Raw genomic sequence first — 14,844 nt, forward strand, 5'->3', positions numbered from 1 at the left:
TTTTTAGATGGGTTTATCTGATATGATATTATTGAAGACAAGTTGTTAGATTTAAAATACTCAGATGGCACCAAATTCCATTCACAATACCAACAAAAACATGTAATATCTAGAAGTAAATATAGAACGATTGATTTAGTGAGCAACATAAAGGCATAATTGAATGAAAACTGAGGCATTCAGGGAAAACTGTATTTTTAAAAATTATTATTATTTTGAGATGGAGTCTCACTGCAGCCTCGACCTCCAAGGCTCAAGCGATTCTCCTGCCTCAGCCCCTGAGTAGCTGGGATTAAAGGCACACGTCACCATACCTGGCTAATTTTTGTGTTTTTAGTAGGGACAGGATTTCACCATGTTGGCCAGGCTGGTCTCAAGCTCCTGGCCTCAGGTGATCCGCCCGCTTCAGCCTCCCAAAGTGCTGGGATTACAGGCTTGAGTCACCGCGCCCAGCCCAGGGAGAAATGTATTTTAAAGGTATCCCTTTGCCATAGACAGATGGATGCAATTCCAATAAAAATCCCATGAGGGGACTGGGTGCAGTGGCTCACGCCTGTAATCCCAGCACTTTGGGAGGCCAAGACTGGTGGATCACCTGAAGTCAGGAGTTCAAGACCAGCCTCCAGCCTGTAAATTTTGTAAAAATACAAAAATTAACCAGGCATGGTGGCGTGCACCTGTAGTCCCAGCTACTTCGGAGGCTGAGACAGAAGAACTGCCTGAACCTGGGAGGTGGAGATTGCAGTGAGCCAAGATCACACCACTGCACTCCAGCCTGAGAGACAGAGCGAGACTCTGTCTCACAATAAATAAATAAAAAATAAAAAAATAAATCCCATCAGGGGATTCATTTTGGTTTGCCTTTTTCCCTAGAATTGAACAATATTAGTGTGAAATTAAAATAATGTAAAAATGGTTAATAAACTGGGATGTTAAACTGTATCCTGAAAAAAAAAGTCAAGTAGAATGACCAACCCCAGCAAAAGAAGCACATGGGGGCACAGCAACAAATACAGTGATGTGTTAGAGATGGTGTCTGTGCCAACAGAAAGCAACTTCTGAAGGCCACACGGAAAGAGTGCTTGCTGGGGTCCTGCCCTCCGTGGGCCCACATTCCCTTGTCTCTAGGTCTGCTGAATGGGCTGTTGGCTCAGGTGTCAGCAGCTCCAGGGTCCTCTGCCCTCCCTTACTCGGTTGGTCTGTGTCTGCTATTTCTCTGCAGGTCCAAGCCTTGTCATTGGCCAGTAAGTTTGAAGCAGAGTTGAAAGCTGAGCAAGATGAGCGGAAGCGGGAGGAGGAGGAGAGGCGGCTTCGCCAGGCAGCCTTCCAGAAACTCAAGGCCAGCTTCAATACATAGTCCTGCTGACCTTGCCCTCTGCCCACAGCTGTGCCTCACAGATGCCCCGAGAAGAGATGACTAGGCATCTTCATCACTGCTGCCGGTCCCCTCCCTGAGCCAGCATCTCCATCCACCACCCCGTGCCAGCTCCCATGCCAGCCTTCATTCCTCCCAGTGTCCAAGCCCCTCCAGGAGGGTCCTGGGGTGGGCCAGATGCCTGCCCACCTCTGCCTTCTGCCTCTGCTCCTCCGCCCTACTTATAGCCAGAATTTGTATCTTCTCAGCAACCTTCACTTTGTCCTTGTCCCTTTACCATTCCCCATCAAAGAGTAGTCTGCTATATCAATTTGTGTAGATATGTCTGTCTTTTTGGGTCCTCAGAGAAAATGCCCATTTTCTCGGAGAATTCTCTGCACTCCTCTCTGCTTCCCATTCAACTTCCCTGTTCTCATCTTTGGTAGGATTCTGCCAGTTGCTTTTGCATCTTCTGTTCCTGGGTAATGGTGGGTCTTAATGGAGGCTGGGTGGACCACTGCCCGTCCACTCTTCAACAGGAGGAACAGCATGCCACCACGGTAACACACATTAGAGAAAGGACAGAGGTCTGCTCCTTCCTGCCACCTTTCTCCTGGCCCCTTAGCGTTCCCCCAGTCCCTCCCTCTTCACCCTGCTCCGTCTATGTCTTCCCAGCTCAGCCTTTTTCCCACTCTTAAATACTGTACTACTTCACTGTAAGAATGAAAGAATAGTTAGGATACCAATGAGTAAAAGGGTTCCTGTTCACTCTGACTCTGTGCAAATTGTATTACAGTAGACCGCTGACATTCCCAAGTGACAGATCCAGGGCCTTTCAAACATCCCCAAAGTCGTGGCCATACTCACCATTAGCCAGTTTCTAACATCTGTTTCAGGGTATCCAGCTGTAGATGTTCTTACCCCCCATACTTGTGAGTTCTTGGGGTTGCTCACAAATACTAGGGGTTTTTGTTGTATTTTTAACAAATATATCCTAATGTCATATTTATTCTCTTTTGTAACTGCTGTCTTTACAATAAAGAAATCATCTGCCTTTCTATCTTACAGCTATTTCTTTTTACATTGTACAAATAACGTGGCCATCACATCAATGTGCCTGGAATTTTCTTGAATTAAAGGAGAGAGTAGAGTATTTTCTATAGAAGCCAAGTCCCATCCAGGGCTTCTGTTTGACATTGAGTCCTGAAGTACAGTTAGAAATGGGAACTAGAGGCCAGGCACAGTAGCTCACATCTGTAGTCACAGCACTTTGGGAGGCCGAAGTGGGCGGATCACTCAAGGTCAGGAGTTCAAGACCAGCCTGGTCAACATGGTAAAACCCCATTTCTAGTAAAAATATAGCCGGGCATGGTGGCGCATGCCTGTAATCCCAGCTGCTCAGGAGGCTGAGGTGGGGGAATCCCTTGAACCAGGGAGGCAGAGTTTGCAGTGAGCAGAGATGGTGCCACTGCACTCCAGCATAGACAACAGAGCAAGACTCTATCTCAAAAAAAAAAAAAAAAAAAAAAGGAAACAAATGAGAACTAGAGGGCTGTTTTTCACTCTATACGATTCAGAGTACTGAGCTTATCAGTTGCACTCCCCTTCCCTTCTGTGAGGATGCCTTCAGCTGCAGGGAAAAACCATAGCTTCATTTCTTTTGCATCCTAGATCCGTTGAAACTGTGATGAGAGCCAATGCCCCTCCCTCCCATGTATAATCCAGGATATTTGGGCTACCCATGCAAGGACCTCTGTCCCAAGAGAATACCCTTTGCTCCTCAGGAGGGATCATTCTGTTTTATACAGACCCAAGACCTATGCTTTGCAGACATCATTTTTCTAGCTGGTGTCACCCTCTTGTCTCCCCACCAGAGGGGAGGGACATGAAAAAGGAGTGGATAGATTCTTACCATACGATCCAGCAATCCTGCTCCTTCCTATTTCTTCAGATTACATGAGAGCTTATGTCCACGCAAAAACCTGCACATGAAGCTTTTGTTTTTGTTTCTGATTTTTTTGAGACAAGGTCTAGCACTGTCACCCAGGCTGGAGTGCCGTGGTACAAAGATGGCTCACTGCAGCCTCAACCTCCTAGGCTCAAGTGATCCTCTTGTCTCAGCCTCCGAAAGTGCTGGGATTACAAGCATAGGCCACTGTGGCCGGCCTGCACATGAATTTTTATAGCAGCTTTATTCATAATTGCATAGACTTGGAAACAATCAAAATGTTCCTCAATAGGTGAGTGCATAAACTATGATATGTCCGCACAATGGAATATTATTCAGTGATGAGAAGTATTTACCAATAGAAAGAAATGAGCTATCAAGTAATGAGAAGACATGGAGGAAACTTACATGCATACTGCTAAGTGAAAAGCCAGTCCTAAGCTGGGTGCAGGACGCTTGCTCATAGTTCTAGCTGCTCACGGCTGAGGAGGAAGGATAACTTGAGCCTCGGAGTTTGAGTGCAGCCTGAGTAACACAGTGAGACTCCATCTCAAAAAAAAAAAAGCCAATATGAAAAGGCTATATGCTATTTGATACCAACTATGGTATGACATCCTGGGAAAGGTAAAAGTGTGAAGACATTGAAAAGATCAGTGGTTGTCAGCGAGGAGAGAGGGAGGGATGAATAAACGCAGCACAGAGGACTTTTAGGGCAATGAAACTTATTCTCCATGATGCTATCGATGCTGGTGGATGAATGTCTTTTTTTTTTTTTTTTTTTTTTTTTTTTGAGACGGAGTCTGGCTCTGTCGCCCAGGCTGGAGTGCAGTGGCGCAATCTCAGCTCACTGCAAGCTCCGCCTCCCGGATTCACGCCATTCTCCTGCCTCAGCCTCCCGAGTAGCTGGGACTACAGGCGCCCGCCACCACGCCCGGCTAATTTTTTGTATTTTTAGTAGAGACGGGGTTTCACCATGTTAGCCAGGATGGTCTCGATCTCCTGACCTCGTGATCCGCCCGCCTCGGCCTCCCAAAGTGCTGGGATTACAGGCGTGAGCCACCGCGCCCGGCCGGATGAATGTCTTATACATTTGTCAAAACCTATAGAATGTGCAACACAAAGAATGCACCCTAGGCTGAGTACAGTGGCTCATGCCTGGAATCCCAGCACTTTGAGAGGTGGAGGCAGGAAGATCACTCAAGCTCAGGGGTTTGAGACCAGCCTGGGCAATATAGTTAGATCCTGTGTCTACAAAAAAACCTTTAAAATGCCAAGCTTGGCTGGGAGCGGTGGCTCATGCCTGTAATCCCAGCACTTTGGGAGGCTGAGGCAGGGGGATTGCTTGAGCTCAAGAATTTGAGACCAGCTGGGGCAATATAGTGAAACCCCATTTCTATCAAAAAATACAAAAAAATTAGCTGGGCATGGTGGCAGGCATCTGTGGTCCCAGCTACTTGGGAGGCTGAGGCTGAGGTGGGAGGATAGCTTGAGCCCAGGAAGTGGAGGTTGCAGTGAACTGAGATCGTGCCATTGCACACCAACCTGGGTGACAGAGTGAGACCCTGTCTCAAAAAAAAAAAAAGGCCAAGTGTGGTGGCATGCGCCTGTGCTCTTAGCTACCCAGGAGGCTGAGGTGGGAGGATGGATTGAGCCCAGGAGGAGAAGGTTGCAGTGAGCCAGGATCATGCCACTGCACTCCAGCCTGGATGACTGAGAGCCTGTCTCAAAAAGGAAAAAAAAAGAATGCATCCTAATATTAACTATGGAGTTTAATAATGCATCAATATGGGCATGTCAATTGTAACAAATATACCACATTAATATAACATAATAATAGGGAATAGGGAGTTAGGGTGAGAGGGGTACATGGGAACATGTACTTTTGGCTCAGTTTTTCTGTAAACCTAAAACTTCTCTAAAAAATAAAGTCTAGGGTGGGCGTGGTGGCGGCTCATGCCTGTAATCCCAGCACTTTGGGAGGCCTAGGTGGGTGGATCACCTGAGGTCAGGAGTTCGAGACCAGCCTGGCCAACATGGTGAAACCCTGTTTCTACTAAAAATACAAAAAATTAGCTGGGAGTGGTGGTGCACACCTGTAATCCCAGCTACCCGGGAGGCTGAAGCAGGAGAATTGCTTGAAAACTGGAAGGCGGAGGTTGCAGTGAGGTGAGATTGTGCCACTGTACTCCAGCCTGGATGACAGAGCAAGACTCCATCTCAAAAAGATAAATAAATAAATAAATAAATAAAGTCTAATGGTGAAGGAGACGAGAAAAAAAGGCTATTCATTTAAAAAGAAGGAAGAGAATGGAGATAGCAGTGTCATTACTTGAAGCATCCGTTTGCCTTTCTGGACAAGTGGGCCCACATAAGAGCTAAAACTCTCGATTGCTTGTCACAAATTGTGAAAATAAAAATAAATAAATAAGGCTGGGCGCAGTGACTCATGCCTGTAATCCCAGCTCCTTGGGAGGCTAATGCAGGTGGATCACTTGAGGTCAGGAGTTTGAGACCAGCCTGGCCAACATGGCAAAACCTCATCTCTGCTAAAAATACAAAAAAATTAACCAAGCGTGGTGGCGTGTGCCTGTAGTCCCAGCGACTTGAGAGGCAGGAGAATCCCTTGAACCCAGGAGGTGGAGGTTGCAGTGAGCCGAGATCACACCACTGCATTCCAGCCTGGGTGACACTGTCTCAAAAAATAAAAATGAACAATAAATAAATAAACTTCTGATTGCAAGCAATAGAAACAACTTCTGATTGCAAGCAATAGAAAATCCAACACAAAAGGACTTCAGACAAAACAGGACACATTGGGCCATGTCACTACAAAGGCCAGGTAGAGGATGTCGTTCCTCCCTCTTGGCCACAGAGTCCCCCGGAGGCCGCTCCCTTGTGTCTCCCACCCTCCATCTCCAGCCCCATGGTCACAGCTCAGACCTTCATAGGTTCCTTCCTGGGTCTCTACCGTGGGCTCCTCATTGGTTTCTCTGCCCTCATTATACCCTGATTGTCCACTTTGCAGCTGGAGTAATTCTTAGAAAATGCAAACCTGTTCTTAACATCTCCCCTTCAATTTTTGATTCCCCACTTTCAGGAGCTGGCCCCAACTCATCTCTCCAGCTCCATCTTTTGTCCCTCCTCCCTGCCCTGTCTCCTTCCAAACTCTACACTCCTGGTATATGCGATGCCTAACTGTTCCTAGAAAATTCCACACCTCCAGGCTTTTGCATATGTGGTTTCTTCTGCCTGGCACTCCCTCCCTCCCTTCCACAGGTGGACTACTTCTCACTGTTGAAGACTCAGCTCAGAGATTATCTTCAGGAAGCTTCCTTGATGCTCCCAGGCCAGGTAAGGTGTCCCTTCTCAGGGCTCCCATTTCCCCGAGTTTGTCTCTACTGCAATCCTGACAGCTTGAGGCAGTAGCCATCTCCTTACTTCTCAGCCCCCCTGTTTGGACTGTGAACTCTTTGCAGGGCAGGAAGTTTGCCTTGCCTATTCCTATAGGCCCAGCATGCTGCATGGCATGTAGCAGGCAACCTTGCATGTTGGTTTCACAAGGACATGCCAGGTTTGTTAAAGCAGACAGATGGGCAAGGCAGGATCATTACCACTGATGTCAGAGACTTCTGAGTACTCCACCATGAGAGCCTGAGGGGCCAGCTCTGAAAGTGGAGACTGGCTGGGCGTGATGGCTCACCCCTGTAATCCCAGCACTTTGGGGGACCGAGGCGGGTGGATCACCTGAGGTCGGGAGTTCGAGACCAGCCTGACCAACATGGAGAAACCTCGTCTCTACTAAAAATACAAAATTAGCTGGACATGGTGGTGCATGCCTGTAATCCCAGCTATTTGGGAGGCTGAGGCAGGAGAATTGCTTGAAACCAGGAGGTGGAGATTGCAGTGAGCCGAGATCGTGCCACTTGCACTCCAGCTTGGGCAATAAGAGCGAAAATTCCATCTCAAAAAAAAAAAGAAAGAAAGAAAGTGGAGACAGCAGAGCTTGTGAGAATATCTTTCTCACTGGAAGAGAGAGAGGTCACTCCCCAGGGCCCTCCTTTGACTGAGCAATAGGAAAAACAACACACCAATTAGTCTTGCCTAGGCCCTGGAGGCTGTGTGATCTAATGGAATTTGAACTCGAACACTAGGCAAGTAACTGAACCTCACTGAGCCTCCATTTTCTCACCTGTAAAATGGGCACGATGGTGACCTACCTGGCAGATTCCATGCCTGCCATATATTTAGTGCTCAGGACACATGGGTTCCCCTCTCTCCCCTCCCTCCCTCCACTACTGTAACTCTGTCTCCTCCTGAGCCCTGAGTCTCTACAGTTAGGTCCAAGAGTCTCAGGCCAGGGTAGCCCAGAAGTGCTCAGTCCTGGCTGCTGTCTTGGCCACAAGTGCAGATGCCCACGGACCCATGTTCTCTGTTATTTTGAGACCCCTTTTCCTACCAGCCCAGGGGAATTTCTGCACGTCTGCTGGCTCACTTGCATGCTCCTGGCAGCTGCCAGTTACTGAATGTGGCCTAACAGCTGTGGTTTTGTCGCTGCTCAGATTTCTCCTTGCTGACTCTGCCTGTCCACGAGGCCAGATGCTGGCACATCACTGCCCACTTGGACTGACAGTATTGTACAAGAATGATGACTTCTGGGTCCTGTGATGGCAGTGGGGCTCTCGGGAGCCAATTCAGAATTTTACAATTTAGAAGGGCTGGGTGTGGTGTCTCATGCCTGTAATCCCAACACTTTGGGAGGCCAAGGCAGGAGGATTGCTTGAGCCCACGACTTCAAGACCAGCCTGGCCAACACGGCAAAGCCTCATTTCTACAACCAAATACAAAAAAATTTAGTCAGGCATGGTGATGGGCACCTGTAGTGCCAGCTACAAGAAAGGCCGAGGCAGGAGGGTTACTTGAGCCTGGGAAGTCAAGACTGCAGTGAGCTGAGATCACACCACCGCACTCCAGCCTGGGCGACAAAGCAAAATTCTACAACTTAGCGAGGCACTAAGGATGAGACCTCAGCAGGGGTCAATTTTTTGTTTTCCTCCACTCCTTCCCAAAACCAGTGGCTTTTGGCATTCTGCCATGGGGTGTTGAGCATGTATATTGCTGTTGCCATCTTGTTATTAGTAGTATTTTTTCTTTTTCTTTTCTTTTCTTTTTTTTTTTTTTTGAGACAGGGTATTGCTCTGTCATCCAGGTTGGAGTGCAGTGGCACAATCTCAGCTCACTGCAAACTTCGTCTCCCAGGCTCAAGCGATTCTCATGCTTCAGCCTCCTGAATAGCTGGAATTACAGGTGCATGCCACCACGTCCAGCTACTTTTTGTATTTTTGGTAGAAGCGGGGTTTTATCATGTTGGCCAGCCTGGTCTCGAACTCCTGAGCTCAAGCTATCTGCCCACCTTGGCCTCCCAAAGTGCTGGGATTATAGGTGTGAGCCACTGCACCTGGCCTCTATTTTTCTTTACAGAGGCAATCAAGTTAAAGCTGTTGCCTTGTTGGTTTTTACTTATTTTTATTTTTGTAGAGACAAAATCTTGCTCTGTCACTCAGGCTGGAGTACAGTGACATGATTATCGCTCACTGCAGCCTCAAATTCCTGGACTCAAGCGATCCTCCCGACTAGCTGGAACTATAGGCACAGGCCACCATGCTTGGCTAGCTGTTGCCTTTTTGAAGGGCAATTTGGTAGACTGCTAAAATTAAAAATTGTATTTGTATTAGTTATTTATGTTTATGTTAACAAATCACACCAGGACTTAGTGGCTTAAAACGATGACTAATATTTATTATCTCACACAGTTTGGGGCCAGGAATTTAGAAGCAATTTGGCTGGGTAGTTGGTTTGGGCTCAGGGTCTCTCATGAGGCTGCAGTCAAAATGTCAGCTGGGGCTACAGTCATCTGAAGGCTTGACTGAGCCTGGGAGACCTGCTTCCAACATGACTTACTCCTGTGATTGATGCTGGCTATTGGCAGGAGGCCTCATTTGCCTGCCATGTGAACCTCTCCATGAGGCTGATTGAGTGTCCTCACAACATGGCAGCTGGCTTCCCCCAGAGCAAGTGATACGAGAGAGTAAAGGGCAAGCCTTTTAAGACCTAGCTTCCTGAATCACACTCTGCTATCTACTAGTCACATAGGTCAGCCCTATTGGCAAAAGTCATTAGGAGCCATCTTGGAGGCTGGCTACTTTGGAATCAGTCAGAGTTCTTAATTGCAAGTAATAGAATCTAAGCCAGACTGATTTAAGCAGAAAAGGAATTGATTGAAAAGACGTGGAGGAGTCCCCAGAAGCACCAGCAGGGCTGGGGGGTGCAGGCTAAGGAAGCAGGCAGGAGGCCAGGAGGCTGGGACAGCAGCCAAAAGCACACCATGGGAACCAGCTGCTGCCCTAGCTGACAAGCATGCCGTGGTGTCCTGCTTCTTCAGGTCATTTACTCCATATCAGAGTCTGAGGCTGAGCCTAGTCACATGCCCACTTGTCAGGGGTGGGACAGGAGAGTATCTGGGCTTTTTGTGTTCTGTAAGGGGAGGCAAGCTCTGCCAGCCACCAAGATTCTAATTTTCTACAAACATGGGAAAGAATTTCAGTATTTCAACTGAAAGTAATTCACTATTTCAGTTCAGCAGAACTGTCATAAAGAATGGCAGGTGTCCACTGCGGAGATACTCATGAGCTTTGGCCCAGAAATTTATCCTATAAGTAAGAAAAGAAATGAACAAGGATGCATTTAAGGGAATCGTCATTACAGTGTTGTTTGTAATAGCAAAAATACTGGAAACAATCAGCATATCCATCAGCAGGGGATCGGTTCAGTATATTAGGTACATCCACGTAAGCGTGCACTGCTAGGCAGCCACTGAAAAAAACATGGATGCCACCAAGACATCTTGTTTCTTGGAAACAGGCCAGGAGCAGAACAGCATGCATAGTAATGCTCAGGTGTTTTGTTTTGTTTTGTTTTGTTTTTTAGTTGGGAGGAATAAAGCCATGTGTATTAGTCCGTTCTCACATTGCTATAAAGAACTACCTGAGGTTGAGTAAGTTATAAACAAAAGAAGTTTAATCGGCTCATGGTTCCACAGGCTATATAGGAATTATGGCTGGGGCAGGCCTCAGGAAACTTACAATCATGGAAGAAGGTGAAGGGGATGCCAGCACAAAGCAGGAAGTGCTACAGACTTTCAAACAACCAGGTCTCCTGAGGACTCTATCATGAGAATAGCAAGGTGGAAGTCCGTCTCCATGATTCAATCACCTCCCACCAGGCCCCTCCTCCAATATTAGGAACTACAATTCAACATAAAATTTGGGTGGGGACACAGAGCCAAACCATATCACTATGTCTCTACCCAAGTAGACTGTAAGCTTTATGAGGTGGGTGATCAGGTGGATTTGGGGGCAACCATTGAATCCCCAACACTTAGTGGTACTGAGAATGGAGGAAAATGCCATACTTGTTTTTTTGATTGTTTGTTTGTTTTTGAGACAGAGTTTTGCTCTTGTTGCCCAGGCTGGAGTGCAGTGGCATGATCTCGGCTCACCACAACCCCCGCCTCCTGGGTTCAAGCGATTATCCTGCCTCAGCCTCCTGAGTAGCTGGGATTACAGGCATGCACCACCATGCCCAGCTAGGTTTTTTTTTTGTTGTATTTTTAGTAGAGACAGAGTTTCTCCATGTTGGTCAGGCTGGTCTTGAACTCCTGACCTCAGGTGATCCACCCGCCTCGGCCTCCCAAAGTGCAGGCGTGAGCCACTGCGCCAAGCCCTTTTTTTTTTTTCACTCTGTTGCCCAGGCTAGAGTGCAGTGGCATGATCTCGGCTTACCGCAACCTCTGCCTCCCAGGTTCAAGTGATTCTCCTACCTCAGCCTCCCGAATAGCTGGGATTACAGGTGCCCGCCACCACGCCCAGCTAATTTTTGTGATTTTAGTAGAGACGGGGTTTCATCATATTGGTCAGGCTGGTCTCGAACTCCTGACCTCAGGTGAGCCATCCGCCTTGGCCTCCCAAAGTGCTGGGATTAAAAGTGTGAGCCACCGCGCCTGGCTGGAAAATGCTGTACTTGTTAATGCATGCAACATTTTTGGGGAGACCACACAAGAAATTGATGGAAGGAGAACCCGAGGGTGCTAGATAGGTCTTGCGGCAGGGAGGATTTAAATTTTTTCCTTTATACGTTTTTGAACTCTAAAAACTATAAAACCATAAACATGTATTGCTTCAGTACTACAATGACTACTACTACTACCACCACCACCACCACCACAATTGTTAATAACTATTAATAAAAAAGAGAGGGGGCTGGGTGTGGTGGCTCACGCCTGTAACCCCAGCACTTTGGGAGGCCAAGGTGGGTGAATCACCTGAGGTCAAGAGTTCGAGACCAGCCTGGCCAACATGGTGAAACCCTGTCTCTACTAAAAATACAAAAATTATCCAGGCATGGTGGCACATGTCTGTAATCCCAGCTACTAGGGAAGCCGAGGCAGGAGAATTGCTTGAACCCTGGAGGCGGAGGTTGCAGTGAGCCAAGATTGTGCCACTGCACTCCAGCCTGGGCAACAGAGTGAGACTCCGTCTCAAAAATAAATAAATAAATAAATAATAAATTAAAAAGAGAGGGGAATGTCTGGCCACAAAGAAAACAAGAAGAGCAGTTGAACATTCATGTGGGAACCCTCTGGGACAGCAGAACTATGAAACCCTAAAGGTGGAAAATACTCAGATAAAAATTAATAACATTTTGGGATGCATCATGGGACATTAGGTGAAATGATACATTTATTGTATTCCAAGGTTTTTAAAAAAAATGATTTAATGTCTCGTACATTCAGAGGTTGGAAATGAGAAAAGAATTAAAAATATGCAATTACTTTTATAATAAAAAAGTTTTTCAAACATAGAAAGTGGATTTCTTTTCATAGTTATTGTCTGCATAGCCTTTCTTGTTTGTTCAGTTCTCTGGTACAATTATCTTTTTTTTTTTTCCACCCAGGCTGGAGTACAGTGGCATAATCATAGCTCACTACATCATCAAACTCCTGGACTCAAAGGATCCTTCCACCTCAGACTCCCAAGTAGCTGAAACTGCAGGTGTGTTCCACCACATCCGGCTAATTTAAAAACATTATCTTTATTTATTTAGAGACAGTCTTGCTCTGTTGCCCAGGATGGAGTGCAGTGGCACGATCTTGGCTCACTGCAACCTTCGCCTCCCACGTTCAAGCGATTCTCACGCCTCAGCCCCCAAGTAGCTGGGATTACAGGCTCGCACCACCACGCCTGGCTAATTTTTGTATTTTTAGGAGAGACGGGGTTTCCCCATGTTGGCCAGGCTGGTCTCAAACTCCTGGCCTCACTAAGTGCTGGGATTACAGGCGTAAGCCACTGTGCCTGGCCTAAAAACATTTTTTTTTTTTTAGAGATGAGGTCTTACTATGTTGCCCACACTGGTCGGGAACTCCTGGCCTCAAGCAATCCTCCTGCCTCAGCCTCTCAAGTAGCTGGCATTACAGGTGCGAGCCATCTGCACCAAGCATGGGGAACACAGTTCAATCCATAACAATGATGTTCCAGCTACTGTTGCTATTAACAAATTACCCCAAACATAGTGGCTTAAAACACCCATTTTATGATGCTGATGGATTTGGTGGATCAGGAATTCAGAGAAGGCACAGTAAGGATGCTTGTCCCTGCTTCATGATGTCTTAGGCTTTGATGTCTGAGGGTGACTAGACAGCTCAGGGCTGGGATCACCTGGTGAGATTTTTCACTCAGACGTCTGGTTGTTGATGCTGTCAGCTGGGACCTCAGTTGGGGTTAGTGATGGGACAACAATGTGGGCCTCTCCATGTGGTTTATGCTTCAGGCAGCTTCAGGGACTGCCAAACTGTTTTTGCTTCAAACAAGACTGTTTCAGGAAGCAAGGTGAAAGGCATATCACCTCATGATCTAGCACTGAAGTCATGTCATTTTACTTCTACCACTTTCTATTGGTGATAGGGTCCAAGGGACTGGGAATTAGACTCTACCTCTAGAAAGGATAGTGAAGGTGCTAGAAAAGTATGTCAAATGGAAGATATTGTTGCAGCCATCTTTAGAAAAATACAATTTGTCACAGGTGATGACCCCTGGCAATTTTTTTTTTTGAGACAGGATCTTGCTGTACTGCCCAGGGTGGAGTGCAGTGGTGTGATCCCAGCTCACTGCAGCCCTGACCTCCCAGGCTCAAGCAATCCTCCCGCCTCAGCCTCCCAAAGTGCTGGGATTACAGGTGTGAGCCACCTCGCCCAGCTATGTGCTCATAACAAATTAAACTTGTTTTCGATTAAACTCCTTACCCTCCTCCCATCCTCAAATGATTTATTATTCTCAACTTCTGTTTCTATCAGTGGTGTACTACGGCTAAAACTTTATTATCCCTGACGAAAGCATGCATCAGTCTACGTTGTAATTTAATACCACTATTTAGTGAAACACTGGAAAGACAGAGTTACTAAAAGGAGAAAAGGAAAGCACCCTTCCTGAAGAGTAGATAATCAAGAATCGATTGGGCTTTATTGGTGTTTGTTGAGCATTTACTGTGTGTCAGGGCAATACCAGCTGCAGAGGTTGCTGGATGGAATAATGCAGCACTCACAATGGTTAAAAGCTGGGATTTTCTTCAGCTTTTTTTTTTTTTTTTTTTGAGACAGGGTCTCACTCTATCACCCAGGCTGGAGTGCAGTGGCACACAATCTCAGTTCACTGTAACCTCTGCTTCCCAGGCTCGAGTGATCCTCCCACCTCAGCCTCCCAAGTAGCTGGAACTACAGTTCTACATTATCATGCCCAGCTACTTTTTTTTGTATTTTTAGTAGAGATGGGGTTTCACCATGTTGGCCAGGCTGGTCTTGAACTCCTGAACTCAGGTGATCTGACTGCCTCAGCCTCCCAAAGTGCTGGTATTACAGGCGTGAGCCATCGTGCCTGGCCACTTGTATATATTTGTCTCAAGTTGCAGAACTGTGCACTAAAAGTGGTAAATTTTATTGTGTGCAAATTATATCTTAATTTAAAAAATATATGTATAGGCAATGTACAGGTGGCATGGCATCAAAGAGGTGGCATGACAAGTTGGTTAGGGACATGGGTTCTACAATTTGCCAGCCTGGGCTTGGAAATCCTGGTTGAGATTTGGATATGGTAAGCACTTCTCTCAGAAGGCTTGTTGGATTGCTCCATAGCGCTCTTACTAGGATCACGTGAGACAGTGCAAGGAAAGCATTTAATGGGGTGGTCAGTACATAACAAGTATTAGTATTACTTTTTTCCTTAAAAATAAGGGGTAAATTCTTTGGTCTAATGGAGGCACAGAGGCAGTAACACATGGACTGGCAGGAGTTGCAGGTTGGGGAGAAGTGGGTAAGTGTTGGGAACAGCATTGCAGCAGGATGGAACAGCATGTGCAAAGGCTAAAACATAATGTCATGTTTACAAATCTTTTAACATGGGCCTATCTGGAGCACTTAGTTCAGGGGGAAGATCAA

At 46.6% G+C, this 14,844-nt stretch overlaps 1 protein-coding gene across 3 annotated transcripts in view; it reads left to right on the forward strand.

Moving 5' to 3' along the window:
* EFHD1 (EF-hand domain family member D1) overlaps positions 1-2,412 on the forward strand; it is a 49,387-nt gene extending 46,975 nt beyond the window's left edge. For all 3 annotated transcript variants that reach the window (XM_004033367.5, XM_019022242.3, XM_019022244.3), the window contains exon 4: positions 1,223-2,412. In XM_004033367.5, coding sequence (XP_004033415.2) covers positions 1,223-1,357 — 135 coding nt within the window. In that variant the 3' untranslated portion in view covers positions 1,358-2,412. The remainder of the gene's footprint in view (positions 1-1,222) is intronic.
* Positions 2,413-14,844: the final 12,432 nt, after the last annotated feature.

The sequence above is a fragment of the Gorilla gorilla genome, chromosome 11, assembly GCF_029281585.2.
Source record: "Gorilla gorilla gorilla isolate KB3781 chromosome 11, NHGRI_mGorGor1-v2.1_pri, whole genome shotgun sequence".
Taxonomy (NCBI): Eukaryota; Metazoa; Chordata; class Mammalia; order Primates; family Hominidae; genus Gorilla; species Gorilla gorilla.